The 21,225-nt window shown below is 45.7% G+C and overlaps 1 protein-coding gene across 1 annotated transcript in view; it reads right to left on the bottom strand.

Annotated features, from left to right (window-relative positions):
• Positions 1–6,944: 6,944 nt before the first annotated feature.
• Positions 6,945–21,225, bottom strand: part of COL3A1 (collagen type III alpha 1 chain) — an 81,866-nt gene continuing 67,585 nt past the window's right edge. Inside the window, exons 38-51 of the mRNA XM_044427063.1 lie at positions 20,417–20,470; positions 19,251–19,412; positions 18,088–18,195; positions 16,555–16,662; positions 15,479–15,532; positions 14,639–14,746; positions 14,453–14,506; positions 14,260–14,367; positions 12,422–12,475; positions 12,156–12,263; positions 11,657–11,933; positions 10,332–10,519; positions 9,894–10,136; positions 6,945–8,114 (exon numbers count right to left, since the gene is read on the bottom strand). Of these exons, the coding sequence (XP_044282998.1) occupies positions 7,968–8,114; positions 9,894–10,136; positions 10,332–10,519; positions 11,657–11,933; positions 12,156–12,263; positions 12,422–12,475; positions 14,260–14,367; positions 14,453–14,506; positions 14,639–14,746; positions 15,479–15,532; positions 16,555–16,662; positions 18,088–18,195; positions 19,251–19,412; positions 20,417–20,470 (1,773 nt within the window). The 3' untranslated portion in view covers positions 6,945–7,967. The remainder of the gene's footprint in view (positions 8,115–9,893; positions 10,137–10,331; positions 10,520–11,656; positions 11,934–12,155; positions 12,264–12,421; positions 12,476–14,259; positions 14,368–14,452; positions 14,507–14,638; positions 14,747–15,478; positions 15,533–16,554; positions 16,663–18,087; positions 18,196–19,250; positions 19,413–20,416; positions 20,471–21,225) is intronic.

Raw genomic sequence — 21,225 nt, forward strand, 5'->3', positions numbered from 1 at the left:
GTGGGGACTCCCTTCATCACCCCTCACCTGATGATGACTCTATACACCGATGCGTCGCTGGTCAGGTGGGGTGCGGTATGTGCGGGGCTTCAATCCCAGGGCATGTGGAACCGCCAACAATCATTGAGCCACATAAATTACCTCGAGCTACTAGCGATTTTCAAGGCACTCCAGTCCTTCGAAGTAGTTCTTCGCCACCAAGTAATACAAATCATGTCCAACAACATAGTGGTGGTATTCTGTGTCAACAAACAGGGCGGAACAAAGTCCACCGCTCTAGCCCACCTATCCATGGACATTTGGGAGGGGTGTATCCCGAGAGGTATAACCCTTTTGGCGGTCCATCTGGCCGGGACTGACAACGAAGAGGCAGACACCCTGAGCAGACACATGTCGATCACCCACAAATGGGAACTGAATCACCACGTCTGCATTCAATTGTTCCAACTGTGGGGACATTTGGACATAGACCTATTTGCTACCCACAGAAACAAGGTGTGCAAAAGATTCTGCTCCAGGGAGGGAATAGGACCGGGATCAATGGAGGATGCCCTTATGATCCCATGGACAAATCTCAGGTTTTACGCATTCCCACCTATTCCTCTACTGACCAAAGTCGTCTCGAAGATCGTGCACGTCGATGCCACAGGAATACTCATAGCACCTTGGTGGCCCCATCAAGCATGGGTGTCCACTCTCCTTCGGATCTCGGACGGCAATTTCCTTCGTCTTCCGACCACACAAGATACACTAACCCAGCAAAACGGCACTGTCTGTCACCCAGACTTGTCCTCACTGAGCCTCACTGCGTGGAGGATTCATTGATCCAAGAGAATGTTTTGGGACAGAGATCTACTAGATCACTCAGTACCTCAACTCATGACTGGTCTGACCCCTTCACTGACTCGGTACCGACGGGAATGTTGTCGGGACCGAGCTCCCTCAATCCGGATGTTTTAAGGATTCTCGAGTCTGCACTAAGGCTGTCAACTCGAAAGTCCTACACAGCAAAGTGGCGCCGCTTTTCATCCTTTGCGGAATCTAGCTTGTTTAACCTGGTTACGGCGTCGGTTGAGAATATTCTTCAGTTTCTGCTGCACCTGCATCGCTCGGGACTGAAACCTTCCTCAGTTAAGGTTTATGCAGCTGCAGTGTCACATTATCGAGGTACAGTACAAGGATTGTCAGTGTTTTTGCAGCCGCTTATTCGGAAATTTCTTAAAGGACTACAGAATCTCCATCCGTTTATTCAGCCGGTTATGCCGACATGGAGCCTCTCGGTTGTCCTTCAGGCGCTTACAAAACCACCGTTCAAGCCCTTAGCCACTGTCGATATGCGTCTCATTTTGTGGAAAACACCCTTTTTGTTACTTCAGCTCGTAGAGCCAGTGAGCTTTGTGCTCTTCGAATTGATCCACCTTACTTAAACTTCCATAAGGAAGTTGGTCCTGAGGATGGACCCAACTTTTTTGCCTAAAGTTGCCACACCATTTCACCTGAACCAAGAAATTATGCTACCTGCTTTCTTTCTGTCACCGTCAAACCCGATCGAGAGGTCCTTGCATACCTTGGATGTTCAACGATACTTAGCCTTTTATAGATCGCGCACGGAGTCTCTTCGACGCTCCAATAGGCTTTTTGTAAAGTATTCTGAGCGGGACCAAGGATCACCTGTTTCGTCTCAGAGGCTGTCGAAATGGATTGTTCAAACCATTTCGTTGGCGTACCAACTTTCAAAGATGGACTTACCTGTTGTTCCAAGGGGCCATTCCACTAGAGCGGTGTCGGCTTCCTCCGCGTTTGCTGTGGGTGCCCTGATCCAGGATGTCTGTAAGGCAGCAACTTGGGCTATGCCTTGTACTTTCACGAAGCACTACCGCCTTGACGTGCGTGTCAGACGAGACTGTTCCTTCGGGAGGGCTGGTCTTTCTGCCGCCCTTCAATAGCGACACCGCCCACCACCATTTCTGGTAAGCTTGCTATTCACCCATATGTGTGATGGACAGAGGCCACGACGAAGAAAAGCAGGTTGCTTACCTGTAACTGATGTTCTTCGAGTGGCCATCTGTGCATCCATACAACCCACCCGCCAGCCCCACTCGGTGTCGGTGAGTGGTTTCGTCATCGGTACCGTATAATACTGCTTCAGTACCTCATATGTTTAAGACATCGGTACCGGAAGGGGATGCGACGGTACCTGATAGGTTGTTATGCCATCTTCCTCCTTGAGGTGGTGAACGTTCGGTCTCCAAAGACTGGAGAAAATGGCAGACACTCCGCTCTATATATACTACCGAGCGGGGAGGGGAGCAGAGTTTTCCCGCCAAAACCGTTAGCTTTCAATCTTTCCGGCCTAAGCACTGCACAGGCGCAGCACCCATATGTGTGATGCACAGATGGCCACTCGAAGAACATCAGTTACAGGTAAGCAACCTGCCTTTTTCCTTCTGTTCCCCTCTAACTGGTGAAGCACATGACATAATAGCTACCCAGGAGATTACAACTCAAAATGCATCACTCTTTGTATTTCATTGAATGTAACTTTAAAGGGGAGGGGAATTTATTCTGTTCACATTTGAATGCAGTACACCAGATTTCGTACTTTTGAATCAATATGTGAGCCAAAAACTAAGTTATCTTTCCAACTTTACACTTCTCTGAATTTGGCAATGGAGTTCTCCAATAAAAAAGTGTATTAAAAAGCATATTTTAGGAAAGTCTGCACAAAACTGTGTAGTAATTGAAAATCACATTAACATGTATACCAGCAAAATACCAGCTCTGGGAACTGCTCACATCACAAAGGGTGTTCGTATTAGAAAAAAAATGTACAAATCCATCTGTTAAGGGGAATGTGTGCAAAAATGCACTTGCATGTTCATGTGAATTCTTGAAAAAAATTGGAATAAACTGACTTAAGACAATTCTCAAAGTTAGGTGTGAATTGAACATTATACTGGAAAACTGAGAGAAACTGAAATTGACAGATTTGTCCAGCACTAGTTAGATCAAGCATATAATATTCCTGAAGGATATTTTCTGCTGGCATCCCATGGTAAGTTTTCCACATAAAATGTCCTCATAATAATGTTTAATTTACCTTACTGCATGGATGGACTTCACTGGCAAATTTATTTGAAAGGAAGACTTTGGAGTTGGAAAGTATTCCAAGAAAGCTCCAACATGCCCCACATGGCTTCCAGGCACAATTTTTTAACCCATAGGATGTGAGAGCGGGAACAGGACAGGGTGCCCCCATTCTGATTTGGGTTCAGTCATCCTCACATAGCCAAATCAGGGTGAATCATGATTCCTGTCCTTACTTATGTGTTTATGTGTGTGTTGAATTAATGTTACCAGCACCGCTACAGGTGTGCATTTGTGAGAATGTTTCCAGAAACTTGCTCCCCAGCTCACACAGTCAAGTTACTGAACGCGCTGCTCAGACATTTAGTACTGTCTTCCCCAGCCTGGTTTATTCCATATTTCTTCAACTGCATTTCCCAACACGCCCATTGCCCATTGACTGGGCTGCTGGGAACTGTGACTGGTACACCTCAAGCTGGTATTTTGCTGGTTTACCTCGAGTTGGCTGAAGTTGGAAATACAAATCTAGCACAATGGCAATAACTATGAAGCGTCCCTGCACACACCCTGGGGGAGAGGGTAGGCTGGTGCTAGCAATAGATGCCAGTGCAGTGTCACAGGATCGGGCTGGAGTGGCACAGTGCCACAGCTGAGACTAGTGCGCTGGTCAAGGCCACGAAGGCGCCATGCGTCCTGTGACACGCATGCTGCAGAATGATCTCCAGGCTGTAGCTCTGGACCATCACACGCAGGTGGGGAACCTTTTCTTCCAAGGGCCACATTTCATCTGTGATCACCTGCCAGGTTCGTCACATACGGCAGGGCACAGGGTACCACTCACTTTCTGCTACTCACTTCTTTGCCTCTCTCTTTCTGCAGCTTGTTAAAAGGGAGAAGCACACAGCTCCAAGTCATTGTTCTCTTCTCTACAAAAGCCTCTCACTCCATGTGAAATTTTCAGAGGGGTTCTGTCAAGATCTGGGCTGCTCCGGGGCTCCATCTGGTGGTCAGAACCAGAACTCCCACTGTAGTAATCAAAGGATCAAATACTCCGCCTCCTGATGAGCTTCAGCTGGAAGCCCTGAGGGATGAGCTATAGAAGAACAAGCTCTTCTCTCCAGAACTGGCCTCAGCAACCAGGTCTTCCAGTTTGCTCTAGTGCCTTGCCATGTTGTATCCTGGTGTGCCTTGGCATGTCCTGCCTCGCTGCCTCGCTTGCTTGCCACGCTTTCACTGCTCCTGAACCCTGCCTAGTTATCCTGCCTCAGGTACCTGCTCTCTGCTCTTGTCCTCTTCCCAGCTTTCAGCCACTGGCTTGTTCATGAGCATGGAGCCTTGCCTTGATATAGACTTCTGGCTCCTGATCTTGGCCCGTTTGTGACTATGCCTTGGACTTTGGGACTTTGCTCTTGGACCTCAGACTCTGCATTGCCTTGGTGCCAGAATCAAGACCTGAGTGACCCTGCCAGCGCTTGCAGGACCAGGAGCACCTTTGCCGGCACTTGCAAGGAGCACCTATGAAGCGATCACACAGTGCAGCTGGAGACCTGGAGACCAGCACAAAAAGTTTCCCTGGTGGCTCCTTCTGCTCTGGTTCCTGCTTTGCTAAGCCTTGCACCAGTTCGTTCCTGCCCTGCTCCAGTTCATGCCCCTTGTTCCAGTTTGTTCCTGCCTCACTCCAGCCTGTGCCTCCTCTGCTCTTTCCATCTTTCCTTCAAGTAGACTCTGCCTTGCTGCAGCTTGCTACAGCCCTTGCAGCAATGTCTCTCCCATAAACTGGCTGCGCTCTCGCTCTCTCTCTCTCTGCATGCAAAATTGCACTTTGTGTCTTTGACCTGGACCTGCTGACTTGCCCCTTGCTTCTGGCCCATAGTAAGCGCTGGATTCGGCTTGAGCTCATGCCCAGTGCCCGGCATTCTGCCCTTCCCTGCTGCTGGCCACGGCCTGGCCCTCACACTTGGGTTCTTCGCCCTGATCCAGATCCTCTGTCTTCTCTCCTGGCACCTGCTTCCTGGACCATTGCAGGTTGCCCTTCCGTCTTGCTACAGGATAGGATTTCTTCCTCACTGACTTCCCCTGTGACTTGGGGTAATCTGAGAGACTTTCACCCTCGTGCAGACATCATGCCTGCATATGCGTCTCTGTGTGCGAGGGAAGGAGATGGGGAGAGGCGTTTAGTCCAGCAGAGGGAAGGCTTAAGAACCTGCCTCATCCACTCCAGGGTGCTGCCGTATCCTGGAAGCCGATGCTCAGAGGGAGGGCAGACAAGCAGTGGAGGCAGAAGGGAAAGGAGACAACCACACTGTGCTTGGCTCATCCTGCCTCAGTGCAATGGGAGAGTAATGGCACCAGTTGCGCTGGGTAGGTGAGGGTCTGTTTTCTCCTTGCAGGGAAGGGTTGCCTTTTGAAGGTGTGGGTTGGACCAGGTCGGGCCTTTCAAAGTGCTCTTCTTTGTCTGCCTGGGGGAAAGGGCTGTTGCTGTCATGAACTCGTAGCCCATCCCTTCTTTCCCTTAGCTCCAAGATACCAGGCAGTCTCCTTGCAATGCAGATCTTTACTGGCACTTCCTGGTAACGAGACAAAGTACCTCAGAAAGCCCACTAGTCAGCTGAAAGATAGGCCTCTGCTCATGTCAAGAGTAGGGCTGAACCCAAATTGGGAACTCCCCCCCTCCAAATTCTTCCCTTTCAGTAATGTTGTGGGCTTGACCCTCAGGGTGGCTTCTGCTGGTGAAGGGCCAGCTGGCTGGACCAATGCAAACCTTCTAACTGGGCAGCTTGGCTCTCCTGACGGCTTGTCAGGGGCCAGTGACCGGGCAAAGCAATGGCTCTCCCTCCTCCCCTTCTTGGACCCCTCCTGTCTCTTCCAAAGCATGTCTGTTCTCCTGGTTGGCCTGGAAACCTATGGGCAGCGACAGGGCTCTGCCTCTCCCTGAGCTTCCCAATCTCCCATCACCGAGTCTTCAAGGTCTTCTTCTGTCCATTCCATGGCCTGAAGACTCTGGGATGCCTGACAAGACTGGCCCTCTAGTTCTCTCACCGCAGTTGCCCCTTTAAGAGCACTGGTCAAGCAGGGCGGGACCTGCAAGAACAGGTGGTTGTTGAGGCTGCATTAAAGTTGGCCAGGCCTTCCCAGAATCCTCTGGCTCCACACACATTGTAGAGAAAATCACACCACTGGTGCGTTTTAGCATTCAAGAATGACAACAGTTTTTCAAGAAAAATGATCAATCCGTTCTTCAGCTCACTCCACTTTTGCATGTATTTGTTGTCCTTACCCTGAAGTTCTATTAATTTTAACCTGAAATTAAATTAGAGGTGCATGATTAGTTTCAGGATTTTTTTAAAACTAGGAGACTATGACATTGGGGCACACTGTGGGGGACAGGGGCAAGACTTGTCCGCTTTCAGCAAATCCAGGCAGTGCTTTAGGCCCTCCTCATAAGGAGAATGAAAACATAAAGATGCCTGAAATCAGCTTTCTAAATGTTTTGCTCCTGCATTCCTCTTGCAGTTGAGCGGATGCCTGTAACCTTTCAAGTGCAGAAGATTACAGGCACACAAACAGGACGGTGACTTTAACTGCATTTTTACACCTTCATTCCATGCTATCTTTCCCCCTCTTCCTTGTCCGTTTCCCGCCACTGTCAAAATTGAGACGAGCTCCTTATGGAAGGACTTCGACTATGTTACTCTGTAAAGCCCCATTTTTGTGGATGGCACTGCAGAAATAAATCGCTTCCATTCTTCTAAATAAACAAACAAACAGCACATTATAAATCCTTTAGAAAGTCTTCTTTGTTCATGAAACCCTGGAAAGGGATATGGATAGTAAAACAGATCAATGATAGTCCAGAGTTTTATTACAATATTTTATTATGTGTCTCTGTAAGGAAAAGACCAACAACCATATAAAAGCTTACAAAGATGGTTAACCTCCAACACTATAAATGTGTTAATGTGACAAAAGAAACTCATGATTCAGCATCTTGATTGACTTTTACAGAGTGAAGGAAGAAACGCCCTCAGAAACAGCCTACCAACGGTACGACTTTCGATGAGAGACATTTACAATTGTTGTCAAGCCTTGATGTTTGAACGCAAGTCAATAAATCTGGCTTGCAGTTTTAGAAGTGAAACATACACAACTAGCACCATCACATTAATCTTTTTACACTTCCCTAATTTTAGTGGTCTTGACCAGCAATGACAGGAAAGTATAGGAGCACCCTTAAAAATGCAATGCAGTCCAGCCATAAATGGATTTTAGTCCTGTTGGCACCAGGGTATTTGCTGCTTCTGATGGACTGTTTTCTGTTCACCACAAATCACAGTACAGAAACGAAACAAAACAACAGCAAATATCTGACCAGATGTATTCACCGGTTCCAACGTATTTCAATTTGGCTTTCTCGGTGTGAATCCTCAAACTCATCCCAGTTTCTGTCCATGCTGAGGTAGTTGAAACAGGGAACGCTTTCTAGCTTTATGAACTGCATCTTATTGTGGAAGGTAAACTTGGATGCTTGAATTCGTCAGTGCTTGATCGGTGGGCAAGTATTCGACTAAAATTGAACAGTTTCGTTGTACTTAGTGTTGAGGTTGTAAGGTAGCACCATGGAGATATTGATGGAACTTGGGATTTTGGTGAAAGAAAATAGAGCAAAAGGTGTTTTGTTGTATTTGTGTACGAGTGAAATAGGAAAATGGTAACCGTTTATGTCAATTTATCTCTTTTTTCCTTCCTCTCTCTCCAGAATTTTTGCAAATAAATAACTGGGACACAGTTGATTGGGCTCGAATTGTTGACAAGGTTAAAACAAGAGCAAAGATGGGGTGTGAATTCATTTGCTGGGCTTCAGAATGAGCGTTATTCTTGGCTTACAAGAAGCAAACTGGGCCAAGGTCCACACCGAATTCCTGATTGGGCGCGCCGATATCAAATGGTGCAATATCTATCACAGGCAACCTCATTGGCTTGCGTGTTCTGTACTCGAAGACTGTTCTGCCCCATTCGTTAGTGTGTTTCTGTGAAATGCAGAAAGAAAAAGGACTGTGAGAAGACTCCTGTCAGAGAAATGTCAGATCACATCCCGAGGAAGTCACTACGGACACTTCAGTGGAGAGAGAGGAAGCTCTGGGGTCTTGTCCTAATTCTCCTCTCCACCTTTCCAAGTTATGTGAAGGGAAGGGAAGAAAAGGTGAAAAAACCATTGGGGAAGGTGCTGCTGCTTGTGCGTTTCCTGCAGGCAGCTGATGGGCCACTGTGTGAATAGGCAGACCTTTGGTTTGATCCATCAGGGCTCTCCTTACAGTCCAGAAGAGGTCCCTTGTATTTAAGGAAGGTCTTCCTTTGCTAATTTGTGTAAGATGCTTGCTCACACCCCCAAAACCCTTGAATACCACCTGAGCATTCATGAGGGCTGACATTCAGTGCACCTTTCACATCCCTCAATCTGCCATCACATTAGGAGCACTGGGTGCAGTAGACCTGATGTTCTGGGGAAGTGGAACCCTAGGTCACCCATGGGTCTTCTCATCATGGCTAGGGAATGGCTGAAGTAGGCATCCTTCCTGTCCAAGATAACACTGGATATCCTCTCCAGCTTTGATTTCTCCCACTTTTCAACTTCTGCAGTCTTAAGTTTGAGTCATCCCATACTTTGAGGATTTCTTTCTGAAGTTCTATGGAAATGCACCTGACCAGTGGTGGACATTACATTTGGTGCACCCTGGAGCAACAGTAGCTACAAGGTAGGAGGAACGTAGGAAACCGCCTTCTACTGGACCACAGAATGGTTATATTTAATGTTTGCAACACTGATTGGCAGTGGCTCTTCCGGACTTCAGAGAACAGCTTTTCTAGTCCTCCACACCCTCTGCAGACAACACACTGGTGGGGCATGGCCCCTCCCCTAAGCAGGCCAAGGAGCCGCTGGAGAGGGCTTAGGTGGAGCAACTAGCTGTGGCATAGGCGGTGAGGAGCTTGCTCGTCACAGGCTTTCAGCCTGTAGAAGGGATGGAATATTTGCCTACAGTTCTATCCATGGAAACTCTGCTCAAAATTCCTGCCTCCCTCGTAGTACTTCCTGCAAGTACTGTAGTAGAAATGGAACTTGCACTGTTGTGTCTGACTCTTGCGTTTTGCTCCTACAAGTCTGCAAGGGGGATGTGAAAACACCTTTGCAACATCAGATCCTATGGGTTGGATTGAGACCAGGAGGGGTTGGATCCAGGCTGCTGCCAGATCGGCACATTCCAACCTTCTGCTTCCCACAGCAGTTGCTCCCCTGTAAATGCTGCCAGAAAGCTGGGAGATCCTGCTGAATGGGGTGAACCTTGATGGAAGGGGTGGGGAGGGCCAAAGGCAGAAGGTCTGCTCCCTTCATGGGAGGCACATCCTTGGTCGAAAGCCCCAAGGAAAGGGCACTTTCATCCCATTCATTTCAGTGGAACTGAAGCCGGATAATGTGCATAACTTATTACACCTATTTCAATGAGACCTGGCTGCAACTAATCGCATTTGATTGGCCCGTAATACTTGGTGTTACCTGATCCACCATTCTGCCATAGGACAGGACAGAAAGTTCACAAACAGCACATGGGTAAAAGTCAGGACACACACATTCACTGAACTAGTATGGAGATAGCTACTTCAGTAAGGCTATTTCAAAATGCACACAGTTAAGGTAGGTGTGTGTGTGTGTGTGTGTGTGTGTTCATGGGTGTGGGAAATATATTGGCCAAGTGTACAGAACCCCATTTTCTTTTTTAAAAAAGCACAGTGCTGGGCTTGCATTTACTTACAGTACAACCATCTTCCAGAACAGTGTATGTGATTTTGTTGCTTCCTTCTGCCTTGATTTCACTGTCAGTCGAACTCATCAGCTTAAGTGCTCTCTTCACATTCCCGCTGGCCTCATCCATGTAGGCAATGCTGTTTTTGCAGTGATAGGTGATGTTCTGAGAGGCTCGACTAGAGAGAATTCGAAGGAAGGCCAACTGGACATCTGCAACTTCTTCCGGAAGGTCTGGATCGCTGTAACTGAACTGTGATATGAACACAAAAGGGTCGGTTGCCGCTTTACACAATTGTTTCCATCCTCCCCTTTTGTCTACCAAGCTGAATATTTTGAGGAATAATATAGAAATAGATATATAGATATCTCAATTGCAAACATGCAATTGAGAAGAAACTCAACATTGCAAACAAAATTGCCCAAGTTACTTATTTGAATGGTATACCTGGAAACCTCCGCTCATAGACTCTGCAAACCACACGTGTTTCTTTTCAGGTCCTGGGCTGATCCACCAGTTCTTCCGGGGAATAGTGTTGGGATTGGCACGGATGCATGTCTCCCCAGTGTCCATGTTGCAGAACACTTTAATAGCATCCAACTTGCAACCTTGGTTAGGATCGATCCAATACTCTCCTACAAAGACATCGTGCAAACGTATTTGTATGGTCCTGTGTAGGTGGACCCCTGCAACCCTTCGCTGTATCTGTCGCAGCTTCCTGTGCCACGGGCTCTAAGTAGTGAACATTTGGGTAACCGGGCATGTTGAGTCGGCACATGATCTGACAGATGGCTGATCCCCCTGCCTCACCTTTTCCTTCCTTTCCTTTCTATTTTTAAACAGCCAATTACATAATTTAGGAATTCAGTCCCTTGGGTTCTTGTCTCATTGCGACCGAGCAAGATGAGTAAGCCACAAGGGGTGGAGAGGTCGGGAAGCAAGTCGCTTTCCTACGTGTGGCTTGGACAAAGTAGGCTCAAAACTTCAGTGGTTTCAATAAAATGAAAAGGTTGTAGACCAGTCCTAATGCCTCTGCCAATTTGTACTTGGCAATCACAGTGGGGCCCAGTGCTTAAGGAGGTGTGAAGTTATACGAGGGGATGCTGCAAATCTTTTTCCGTGTCGTACATTCAACGCTCAAGGAAAATTCAAGTTTGTTGATGGGAAGGAACTTTTTATATAGCTTCACTTGCTGCTCCTGGTTCACCCCATAACCATTATGCTTTTTTTTAAAAAAAAAGAAATGCCATTTCTTTGAAGGGGTCGATGAAAAAAATCCCAGTCATATCCAAAATGTGGATGAAGTATTACTATAATTATGGTGTTTGAGTTATATATGGCTTGCAGCAAACAAAATGGTGCTCTGGGTAGCTAACAGATCAAAGCAAGCAACCATACAAACAACATTACATTGCATCAGCTGGATCAGGGGTTGGTGACCTTGCAGCTGCTTTGAACCCCACAATCCTTGAACATAGGTGAGGATGGGGGGCGGCTCATGGGAGGTGTAGCCCAAAATCTCTAGTGCACCCTAGCTTGCCTACCCATGAGTGAGGGCACCAGCCATTGCACTGAGCTTCCTTCTCCCTGCTTTCTGCTCATGTCTGGTGCCCTCACACATCACACATGTGAAGGCACATCACACATGGTAACGTTCACTGTGATGAGAAGGAGCGAGGAAAGGGACAGGGAGCAGTGGCTGTGTTGAGTCTCTTGCATCGCCCCACGATGGTAAGTCTCTTGAGGACCCCCCAGAAGAGAAGAGAACATACCACTCTTAAGTTCAGGATGGCAAAACTTCAGATCTCTGCAATTGCGGGCGGGATTCTTCCGTGAACCATCAGGGCTGATAATGTTTTCAATCTGGTTATTGATGGATTTCAGTGAAGTTAGAACATCACTTAATGCAATTTTGTCTTCTGATGGCTGATCTCGGTAGTAGGTTGGGCCTTTTTCCAGACCAGAAATACCAGTACCACCATCACAACATGGACCAGGAAGTCCAGGTGGGCCAGGAGGTCCTGGAGCGCCAGAATGGCCGGGTGGGCCCTGCGAAAGCAAACAAGCAAAACAGTCCGTTCAGAGGGGCACACAAAGGAGATGCGCATTCAAATAGAGTGGGTCTTGTTTCCATATGAAGAGGGCTTTGCTCCACATGCCTTGCACCAAGTTCCCTGATTGAAGGATTAGTGGTTTCAAGATTATGTTCCTTGTGAAGGGAGCTTAAGAGCGGACTCTTTCCATTGTCCCATACAGTGCTACTTCTCTTACCGCAGGTCCAGATTCACCTCTGCTCCCACGAGGACCTGGAGGACCAATGGGGCCAGCGTAGCCAGATGTGCCATCTTTTCCAGGTGGACCACTAGGTCCAGGGGGGCCCTAAATCGCACAAGAAATCAGTTGTTATCTACAGTGTTCATGTACTGTGAAGCACTGATATGAAATAAGAGGAGGTTGGGGTCCATTCGCTCTCTCTCAGAGATCCAGCCAGAATTTAAGGATGCATCCAGTGGACACTGAAAAGGGAAGTTACTTACTCTAGCACCTGAAGGTCCTGGGCTTCCAGTGGGACCTGGGGGACCCGCTGAACCCTGTTAGATAACAATGAGAAACAGAGGTAAATTAATCCAGATTTGATCGTCGACTCTTTGTGGCACTCGCTACAAGGGGTGGTGACAACCACAAGCTGTTCAAAGCACCATTTCTTGATGAAAAGCTAGGCAAAAATCAGATAAATGAAGAACTTAGGTTCACACAAAGACATTTTCGTAAAGAGAATGGCTGTATATCAATAGCAATGAGCTGTGCCAGGAAAGTGGAACTTCTAGTTCCAGAGACAGAATAGCTACGAGGACTGAGACTAGCAAAAAGTGCCTGTTTATAGTCTTCCCAGGATCATCACTGAAACAGAATGTTGAATTGGTATTGTAGTGGTTAAGAGGCTGTGCTTTGAATCAGGAAATACCGGGTTCAGATCTTACCTCTGTAGCAACTCATTGGCCTTTGGCAAGTTACTGTCTCTCCTAGGAATCCACTGAAACAGGGAAAGCCAGTTCCAATCTAATGACTGGAAACTGTCCAGTTGGGTTTTTTTCTGTCTCTAAGGCTGATCATGATCTGTGCATGATTTCTAATCATAAGTGGTATTTGCATAAATAAACATCCAAAGAACACATGGCTTCAGTGCAATTTGTGCAAACTCAGTCAATTTATGTAAATCATCATTTGTGAAAAATATGATTTGTGCAAAACAAGCCATGTTTCACAAATTGTGTGAGATTGAAATTGTGTGAGATTGGGTCAACTCATGGCATAGCAAATCTGTGTCAGTGCAGAGATAACAAATCATAATCCGGGGAAGGGAGAACTCATGATCACCAGATTTCCACCTGCTTTTTGCATTCCTCACACAGCCTGACTTTCAGCCATCTCTAATACCAACAACAACCATTTCAACAGGCTGTTCAGCTGCATCACCTGGACATACTTGTCTGTGGCCACTGGGAGCACTCCATTACTTTCATTAGTCCAGCTGAGCACATTTTAGATTTGTTGCTCTTTGAGCCTCATTATTAAGAGGGAAGTTGTAGTGTTTGCTTTAGGTGGTTATGAGGAACACAAAGATCCACATGCAAGGGAAGTGAGACTCAAAATTCTCCTTGGTGCTCCACTGAGGACTGTCCTGGCAAAGCCAGATATAAATAATGTGGTCCTCAGATTTCTGTAGTAAGAGATCTAAATGCTCTCAAATACCTTTCAGTTTAGCAGGACTTGAATGCTTACATTTCTATAGATTTTACCAAGGGCCTCATGGGTTATAAGGACTGAGCGCCTTTCTATTTTATCTTGTTGTTGTTGATCACAGAAAGCTAGTTGCTCTTAAGTCCTCTTGAAATTAAAAGGACCTGGATTTGCTGTGATGAACTTGTGGGGCTCATTTCAAAGGAACCGAAGGACCCCATTTTCTGAACTGGTACCACTGTTGATTTCTTCTGGCAGCAAAATCAAATATTGCATGCAGCAAGAAGCTCCTTTTGTGCATTGCTTCCCAGGATTTGGAGTGATGACAAAATAGCTACTTTTACACCTTCACAATTGAAGCAATGACATTCTAAAGTAATATGGCCAGATGTCTTCCTCTTGGGAAACTTAATTGACAACCAAGAACCCAGACAAGAAATTCCAAAATGCCAACTTCTTGGCAAATCAATGCAATTTTAAGATAAAAATGGGGCAAGAGGGGGAAAAATTCAGCCATGTAATACACAAACTGTATTCCTTTAACTTGTCCGAGTTATTTATGCTTATCTCTTGGAACATGCAGAAATAAACATTATTTACCTTCTACAAAAGCAATATAGTTCCAGAAACTTACCGTTGGACCAGCAGGCCCTGGGCTGCCAGGAAATCCTCGATGACCCTTCATGCCATTGGCACCACGTTCGCCAGTTTCACCTTTATCACCACGAGGACCAGCAGGACCCTTTAGAAAAGATTTTTCAGATGCATGTTAGGTCCAAGAGGATCGGTAACATCTAAAGAGCTGAAATTTGGAAGTGTAGACTTACGGGACCTCCACGAATTCCAGCAGGTCCAGCAGGGCCGGCTGGACCAGCAGGGCCCTGTAAGCAAAACAAGAAATGGATGTCAGGTTTTCCTTGTAAAAATAAACATTTATAGTATCACACAAAGATGAATAACACATGGGGATGATAGAGGGTAAACAGGGCATCCAAGATGGCTTTCACACTTACAGGATGTCCTCTATCACCTGCTTTTCCAGCAGGACCGGGACCACCTGGGGGACCAACATGACCTGGAGCCCCTGGCAAACCTGGAGAACCACCTTCACCACGATCACCCTGAGGAGGAGAACATTACAGACCATGTGAAGAATATATCCATACAGTCAATGACTTGCCCATGAACCACTGACGTGCTGTGATACTGATTCTTGTTGTGGCTCACATCCTCATTTCCAACCTCTCTCCTTTTCTCCCCAGCAGATCACAATGACAGGCTTCGAACGACAATTGGTATCAAAGCTGGCCAGCCAGGACTGGCTCTGCAATACAGAATCAGTACTGCAAAGACTGTCAGCAAGAGGCCTCCACTGAGTGCCTCTAACTGTGGACTTAGTTCTTTCCCATATCAAGGGTTTCTTACAAACTGAGTTTCCCTCCTTTCTTCCCCACCAAACAGAATTGGCTGCACGACTGGGGAGATTCATGCTCCTTGTGGATCAGACTGAATTGGCCTGCTCATTTGACTTGGTGTTGGTCTATGGGGCTGCAAAAGACACGCCGCTCCTCCTGCGACCTTCCCTGTTCCACAGTGTCTCACCCTGAACTAGAAGTGGCCTGGTTCTTACCAGTCTCTTGGCTCATCTCACCACCCATTAACCTTGGCTTTCCAGCTAAGCATTCCAACCCAACTCCTCTTCCAGTTCACATTCAGAGACTGAAATATCCCCCTTGGAATGTTGTATTCTGGCAGAGGTGGGTCCAATCCCTACAGTTAGGGCCTAGCAATAGTTAGCAACCTTAATCATTATCATTATACCACGTACACAAACTGTGCTGACAGCTTCTCACCTTTGGCCCTGGAGATCCATCACGACCTGGCAAACCATCAGATCCAGGGTTACCCTAAGACAGACAGGATAACGGATAGGTATAAGTATCAAAGTTATGGAGGGAACATTAACATAACCAATTTAAACACCTAAACTTTTCACCCAAACACCTAGACTTTGCATTTTTATCTTGCACATGTTTTTCCTATCTTAAGTTTAACTCACTTGAAGTCAAAAGGATTTCTCATAGGATCATAGAATAGTAGAGTTGGAAGGAGCCTTGAAGGCCATCAAGTCTAACCCTCTGTTCTTGCAGGACACCACGTCACACTATCCCACCCAGATGGCTGTCCAGTTTCTTTATGAATGCCTCCAGTGTGGAAGAGCCCACCAGTTCCCTAGGCAGCTGGTTCCACTGCTGTATTGCTCTGACAGTGAGGAAGCTTTTCCTGATGTCCAGCCTAACTCTGGGTTGTTGCAACTTCACTTGATTATTCCGTGTCTTGCATCAGCAAGAAGAGATCTTGACCTTCCTCTCTGTGACAGCCTTTGAGGTACTTATAGAGTACTATCATGTCCCCGCTCAGTCTTCTCTTCTCAAGGCTGAACATGCCCAGTTGTCTCAGTTTCTCCTCATAGGGCAATGTTTCCAAAACCTTGAATTATTTTTGTTGCCCTTCTCAAAGATCTTGTGACTGTATTTATAACATGACTCATTCATTGCACCCTGCTTCACATCCACACATTCATCAAGTGGAATGCAGCATCGAGAGATGATTTGTGTGTGTGAAAGGGCTATCACAGCTGCGACCACATAGCACTTTCATGGAGTCAAACTACATGTTGCATTCACTAAACAGCACATAGCTGAAGATAATTTTCCTTTTGCTTTTTATTCTAGACTAAGTCCATATGACCACGATCTGGACTGGGATGACTACATCAGGAGAAGAAGATTTAAACCTTCTTTCTTCCATTTCAGGATATCGAAACATGATCATTTTTTCTCATTTAGTGAGTACAGCATAGTGCGGCTCTTTTGAGCACAGTGAGTGCTTCTTTCTGGGCGCAGCTAAGAGGACCCATGTTGCTTACATCTCTGCCTGGTTCTCCAGCCGCTCCATTAATTCCTGGAGGACCCTGTGGACCTGGGGAGCCTCGTTCTCCTGGGCTACCATTGGAACCTGGTTTGCCATCTTCACCCTGTGTAGGAAGAAGAAATGGATGGGTTTAAATTAACTCATTTTTAAAAAATCCTTCTGAATCATGAGCAGCCCACCTCTATCCATCTAATCAGAAGATACCTTTATGTAGCAAAGCTATGTTCAAATTCTATTTCATTTCCATTCTTGCTGGTTGACTCAATAAGAGGTTTTCTGAAGATCCTGCCTATTTTAATTAGCAGCTCTCAGAGAATCCTGAAATACAGCTGCTAAGAGCTGAAGAAACCATATACTCATCTTTCATTAAATCCTTAATTTTTGCAGACCATGAATTAAGCTCGCAAACAAAGGGTTGAGTCCAACATGGTTATACTGCTGATAGAGGCAATTTTGTCAGTGAAACGAGGTGTGGGGCACTTCTGCCCTTGCAGCTCCCACCGCTGCTTGTCCTCCTTTGCTATCTGTGCTGGTGACAAGACTTGAGAAAAGGGAGAGTGCTGCTACTGCCCTGCTATCAAAGATCACCATCATCTGTTGACAAACAAGCAACGTATCTGATTCTACATGTAATTACTGAGGCAAGGATTGTATTTGCCTGACACTGAAGGAGTGAAGAACCACCCACCGATGAACTGATTTTAAAAAAAGATCCTGGATTGCGCTGAAATGGACAGGCTGACTTTGTCTCTGAAGGAGAAAGAGGATACATACTTCTATCAGACTTGAAACTCTTTTTATTATTGGTTAGAGAAACGGGACTATGCATAGATTTGAATATGTCTATGGATTGCTATAAAAAAAAATGTAGGGGGCTGACCCAGCAGGTCTGATGTATCTGATGAATGATGTTTTTTAGTTTCTTTTTTTTTAGTTTGTAGAAAATAATAATAAAATTTACTTAAAAAAAGTTTATCATCATCATCCACCTGAAAAACAGTGCTCAGGTCCCTGCTGTTGAAGAACTCGTGCTTTTGGCAAAGCCTTTGTTCTGTTAGATACTTACAATCAGTGCTTTTTTTGTCATAGAAAGCACCGGAACAGAGTTCTGGCACCTTTTTTCAACAGATTTTCCAAGTTTTAAAAGTAACTGTTGAAAATTTGATGTTTGGTCCACGTGGATTTGAATTGTCCTGTCGAGCGTAGCAGGTCGGCGGCAAAATCATTAAAACGGTGCATGCGGGCTGCTTGTGTGTCGAGTCCGATGCATGCGTGCTTCGTCCGCGCTGGTTGTGATGGTGCTGCTCGGCTTGTGGCGCTGCTCAGCTTGTGATTGGTTGTGTGGTCGCGCACTGAGTGCTTACTGCGGGCGGTGACCATTATGTTTCGTTACACAACTGACGTGTGTGGGTGTGTGTACAGTGATTGACTACGTGCGAAAGGTAAATAATTTCAGGAGTTTCGACACCTTTTTTCTTACAAAAAAAGCACTGCTTACAATGATTCAAATAGTGGAGTAATGTCTCACCTTTGGACCAGCTGGACCAGGGGAGCCTGATCCACCTCTCATGCCTGGCAATCCCACAGGACCACGTGGTCCAGACGGCCCCAAAATTCCTGATGGACCTGGCATACCCTATGGGAGATAAATCAGTCCAGGACAATAAACATTTAGTGACAGACTTATGAAAAGGCTTTGAAACAGAGGTGTTAGGTAGTCTAGAGAAACAGAAAAGCGTATTTGTAGAACAACTTCAGCTGAGCTGAACATATTCAGTGCAAAGCAGAGAATACATTTGGCATGTTTCAGGTTGTATCGTTCTCTTAGATAAATATTTTGTAAGGTATATTTGGGCCAGACAAAGAATGAGAAGAGTACCACACGTCTTTATCTGCCCTAAGTTCATTTTAAAAAGAGCTTAAAGAAAAAGGGACAGTTCAGACAGAGTGCAAACCACGGCTTCTTGCCATGTGGATGTGCTGGGCAAAACCACTGAGTTTCCATATTCCTTCTCCTCGAAGGTGTACGGAAGGTTTCTCCCTTTGCCTGGTTTGAAGCAAATCATAGTTCACCTTTTTATATGAACTGATAAACTATAGTTTGAGGCTTAGCCTGCAAATGAGGGTTCAAACTCCAGAAATTATGTCTGGAACTTAAATAAAAGAGGGCATAACATTACATGAAATATCACCTGAAAGTCTCTTAGAATTCATCTGCAGTAAAAGTAGGATTTGGAAGCATTTTTTGATATAAAGTGATGCTATTATTCAAAAGAAGAACTACCAAGACTATTGCATTTCTATATATTTATTTATCTACCATATTTATATCTCACCTTTTTTTCCTTTCAGGGAACTCAAGGAGACTTGAGTTCCTCCTATATCCCATCTTATCCCCACAACAACAACCCTGTGAGGTAGGCTGGGCTGAGAGTCTGTGTCTGCCCAAAGTCACCCCGTTGGCCCCATGGCAGAGCAGGGATTAGAACCCAGATCACCCGAGTCCCAGTCCTGCACCCTGAACCACTGCACCACAGTGGCTCTCAATGATATAGATAATGTAGGTTACTGTACTCAGTTCATTTGCAGTTTTTAAGTATCAGAAGGAAGAAATGACAGGACAAGCGTAATTGTCACTGACTATTTACTGGTCCTTCTTTTAAAAGTAGAACTCTCAAATAGTGTACATACCGCTTCTCCCCGTGGACCTGCTGGACCTTTTTCACCTGGCTGGCCAGGCTCACCTTTTGGACCTGCAGAACCTGGGCTACCGGCGGGCCCAGTGGAACCAGCTGGACCTGGTGGGCCATCCTTGCCCGGGGGCCCTGCATTACCAGGTAGCCCAGGGCTACCCTAGAAATCACAAATGAAAAGCAATGATTGAATACAGGATTTGAATCAACATTATCAGAATACCGAAAGAATGGAGAATTGATCATGTAAACCAGAAATGAAGAGGAGAGGAGAGGAGAGGAGAGGAGAGGAGAGGAGAAAAAACAAAACAAAACAAAACAAAACAAAACAAAACAAAACAAAATGGGATGGAACAGGGTGAGATGGGGTAGGAAGAGACGAAATGCAAAGAAAAGGTGACTCTTCTTTGGCCATTCCCTACATCCCACCAAAAGAATATATGGTTGTATTCTGTAAACATATTAGAGGGCTGAACAGATACAAGGAAGAAGAATTAGGATAAACAGACTATCAGTAGAGATTCAGGAAGAACAGAGTCTTATTTTCCAAAGTGGATTGATTCCTTGCTTCAGGGATTCATGTTTAGACTTCTGTCAGGGATATTAAAGATTACAAGTCCTGCACTGAGGAGGTTCCAGTGCAAAGCCTCCAATGATCTTTCTAGCTCTATGATTTTACAGTTCCTCTGACATAATGGAAATAATTTCTGGACAACATGGAGCACTCAGTTAAGGTTTGGCCTTCTTATGAATTGTGGGTGAAGGACTTGGCGAAGACTACTGCTACTAATTAGCAGGCAGGAAGGGCTTTTAGAGGGAGGGTGGGTGGGGAGAAAGACCTAGAAATAGTTACTGTTTTCTTACAACCTTGACATAAGTGAGGCTAGGAAGTAGCTACCTTATCAATGATGGAGATGCAACAGTTTGAATTAGGTTAGTGTTCCTCCATGAAATGCATATTTAAAGCTCCATTAAGAGCAATCAAGTGAGTAATTCAAGAACTACGATCCAGAGTATGCCATACGCCCCTCCAGGGTGCATATGGAGCTTCTGTGCAAATGAGTTTTTGCCTTCATTTCAATGGAAGGGCCAGCAAAGCTCTAGATTAGAGCAAAGGGATTTGAAGAGACAGTGCGAAGGTTGCAAAACGAGAGTAATTCTTACACTGTTGCCGGGAGGCCCAGGTAAGCCACGACCACCGGGAAAGCCGGCCTGGCCCTGAAACACACGATACCGAATGTTCGCATTTACAAGGCATAAAACTTTGTTAAGCAAATGCAGAAATAAAGAATTCAAGAAACTGGAATACTGTTCACCACAGAAGTTACTGCCTATATTTGACAATTATGTGAGAAGACCCTTCACCAAAAATATAAAAAAACATCATTGTGACTGCTAACAAACACTTAACCAAATAGTAAACTCACAGACCACTTCTAAAGAGCTAGAAATGTAACGGCTTGGTCTGCATGCCATAGATAATCAGAACTTCTTGGATGAGGTTGAAAAGCAATTTGTGGCTTATAAACTCTGGCTTGTTAGGAGAGCAACTAGCCATAGTTCCCAGTTCAGACACCACACTAAACAAGCGATGGATGTTGAGTCCCTGGATTGTTTAGCCACTCCTTCTGGCAGGAGGAGCTAAGCAGGAGTGATCAAGCAACAGGGCACCCACACCCTCATTCACACAAACCAGGATGCAAGACCAATTCTGGGTTACCATGACATCAGAACATGGTCGATGAAAGGTCTTGTCCCAAAACCCCCCTAAATATTAATGAGTTTATTTTGCAGAACTTTTCATGGACTAGAGCCCAGCTCATCAGATGCATGAAATGTTACGCTTAGTTGGCCCATGCTCATATATCCAGAGTGAGGTTCTAGAGCAACTCTGTGCAATACATAGTCACATTTCCCCAGTATTGGATCATGTAGGGCAGATGTTAGTGTTTTACGATGGAAATGTCTAACTG

Source organism: Varanus komodoensis, unplaced genomic scaffold, assembly GCF_004798865.1.
Source record: "Varanus komodoensis strain SLA01 unplaced genomic scaffold, ASM479886v1 scaffold18_1, whole genome shotgun sequence".
In the NCBI taxonomy this organism is placed as follows: Eukaryota; Metazoa; Chordata; class Lepidosauria; order Squamata; family Varanidae; genus Varanus; species Varanus komodoensis.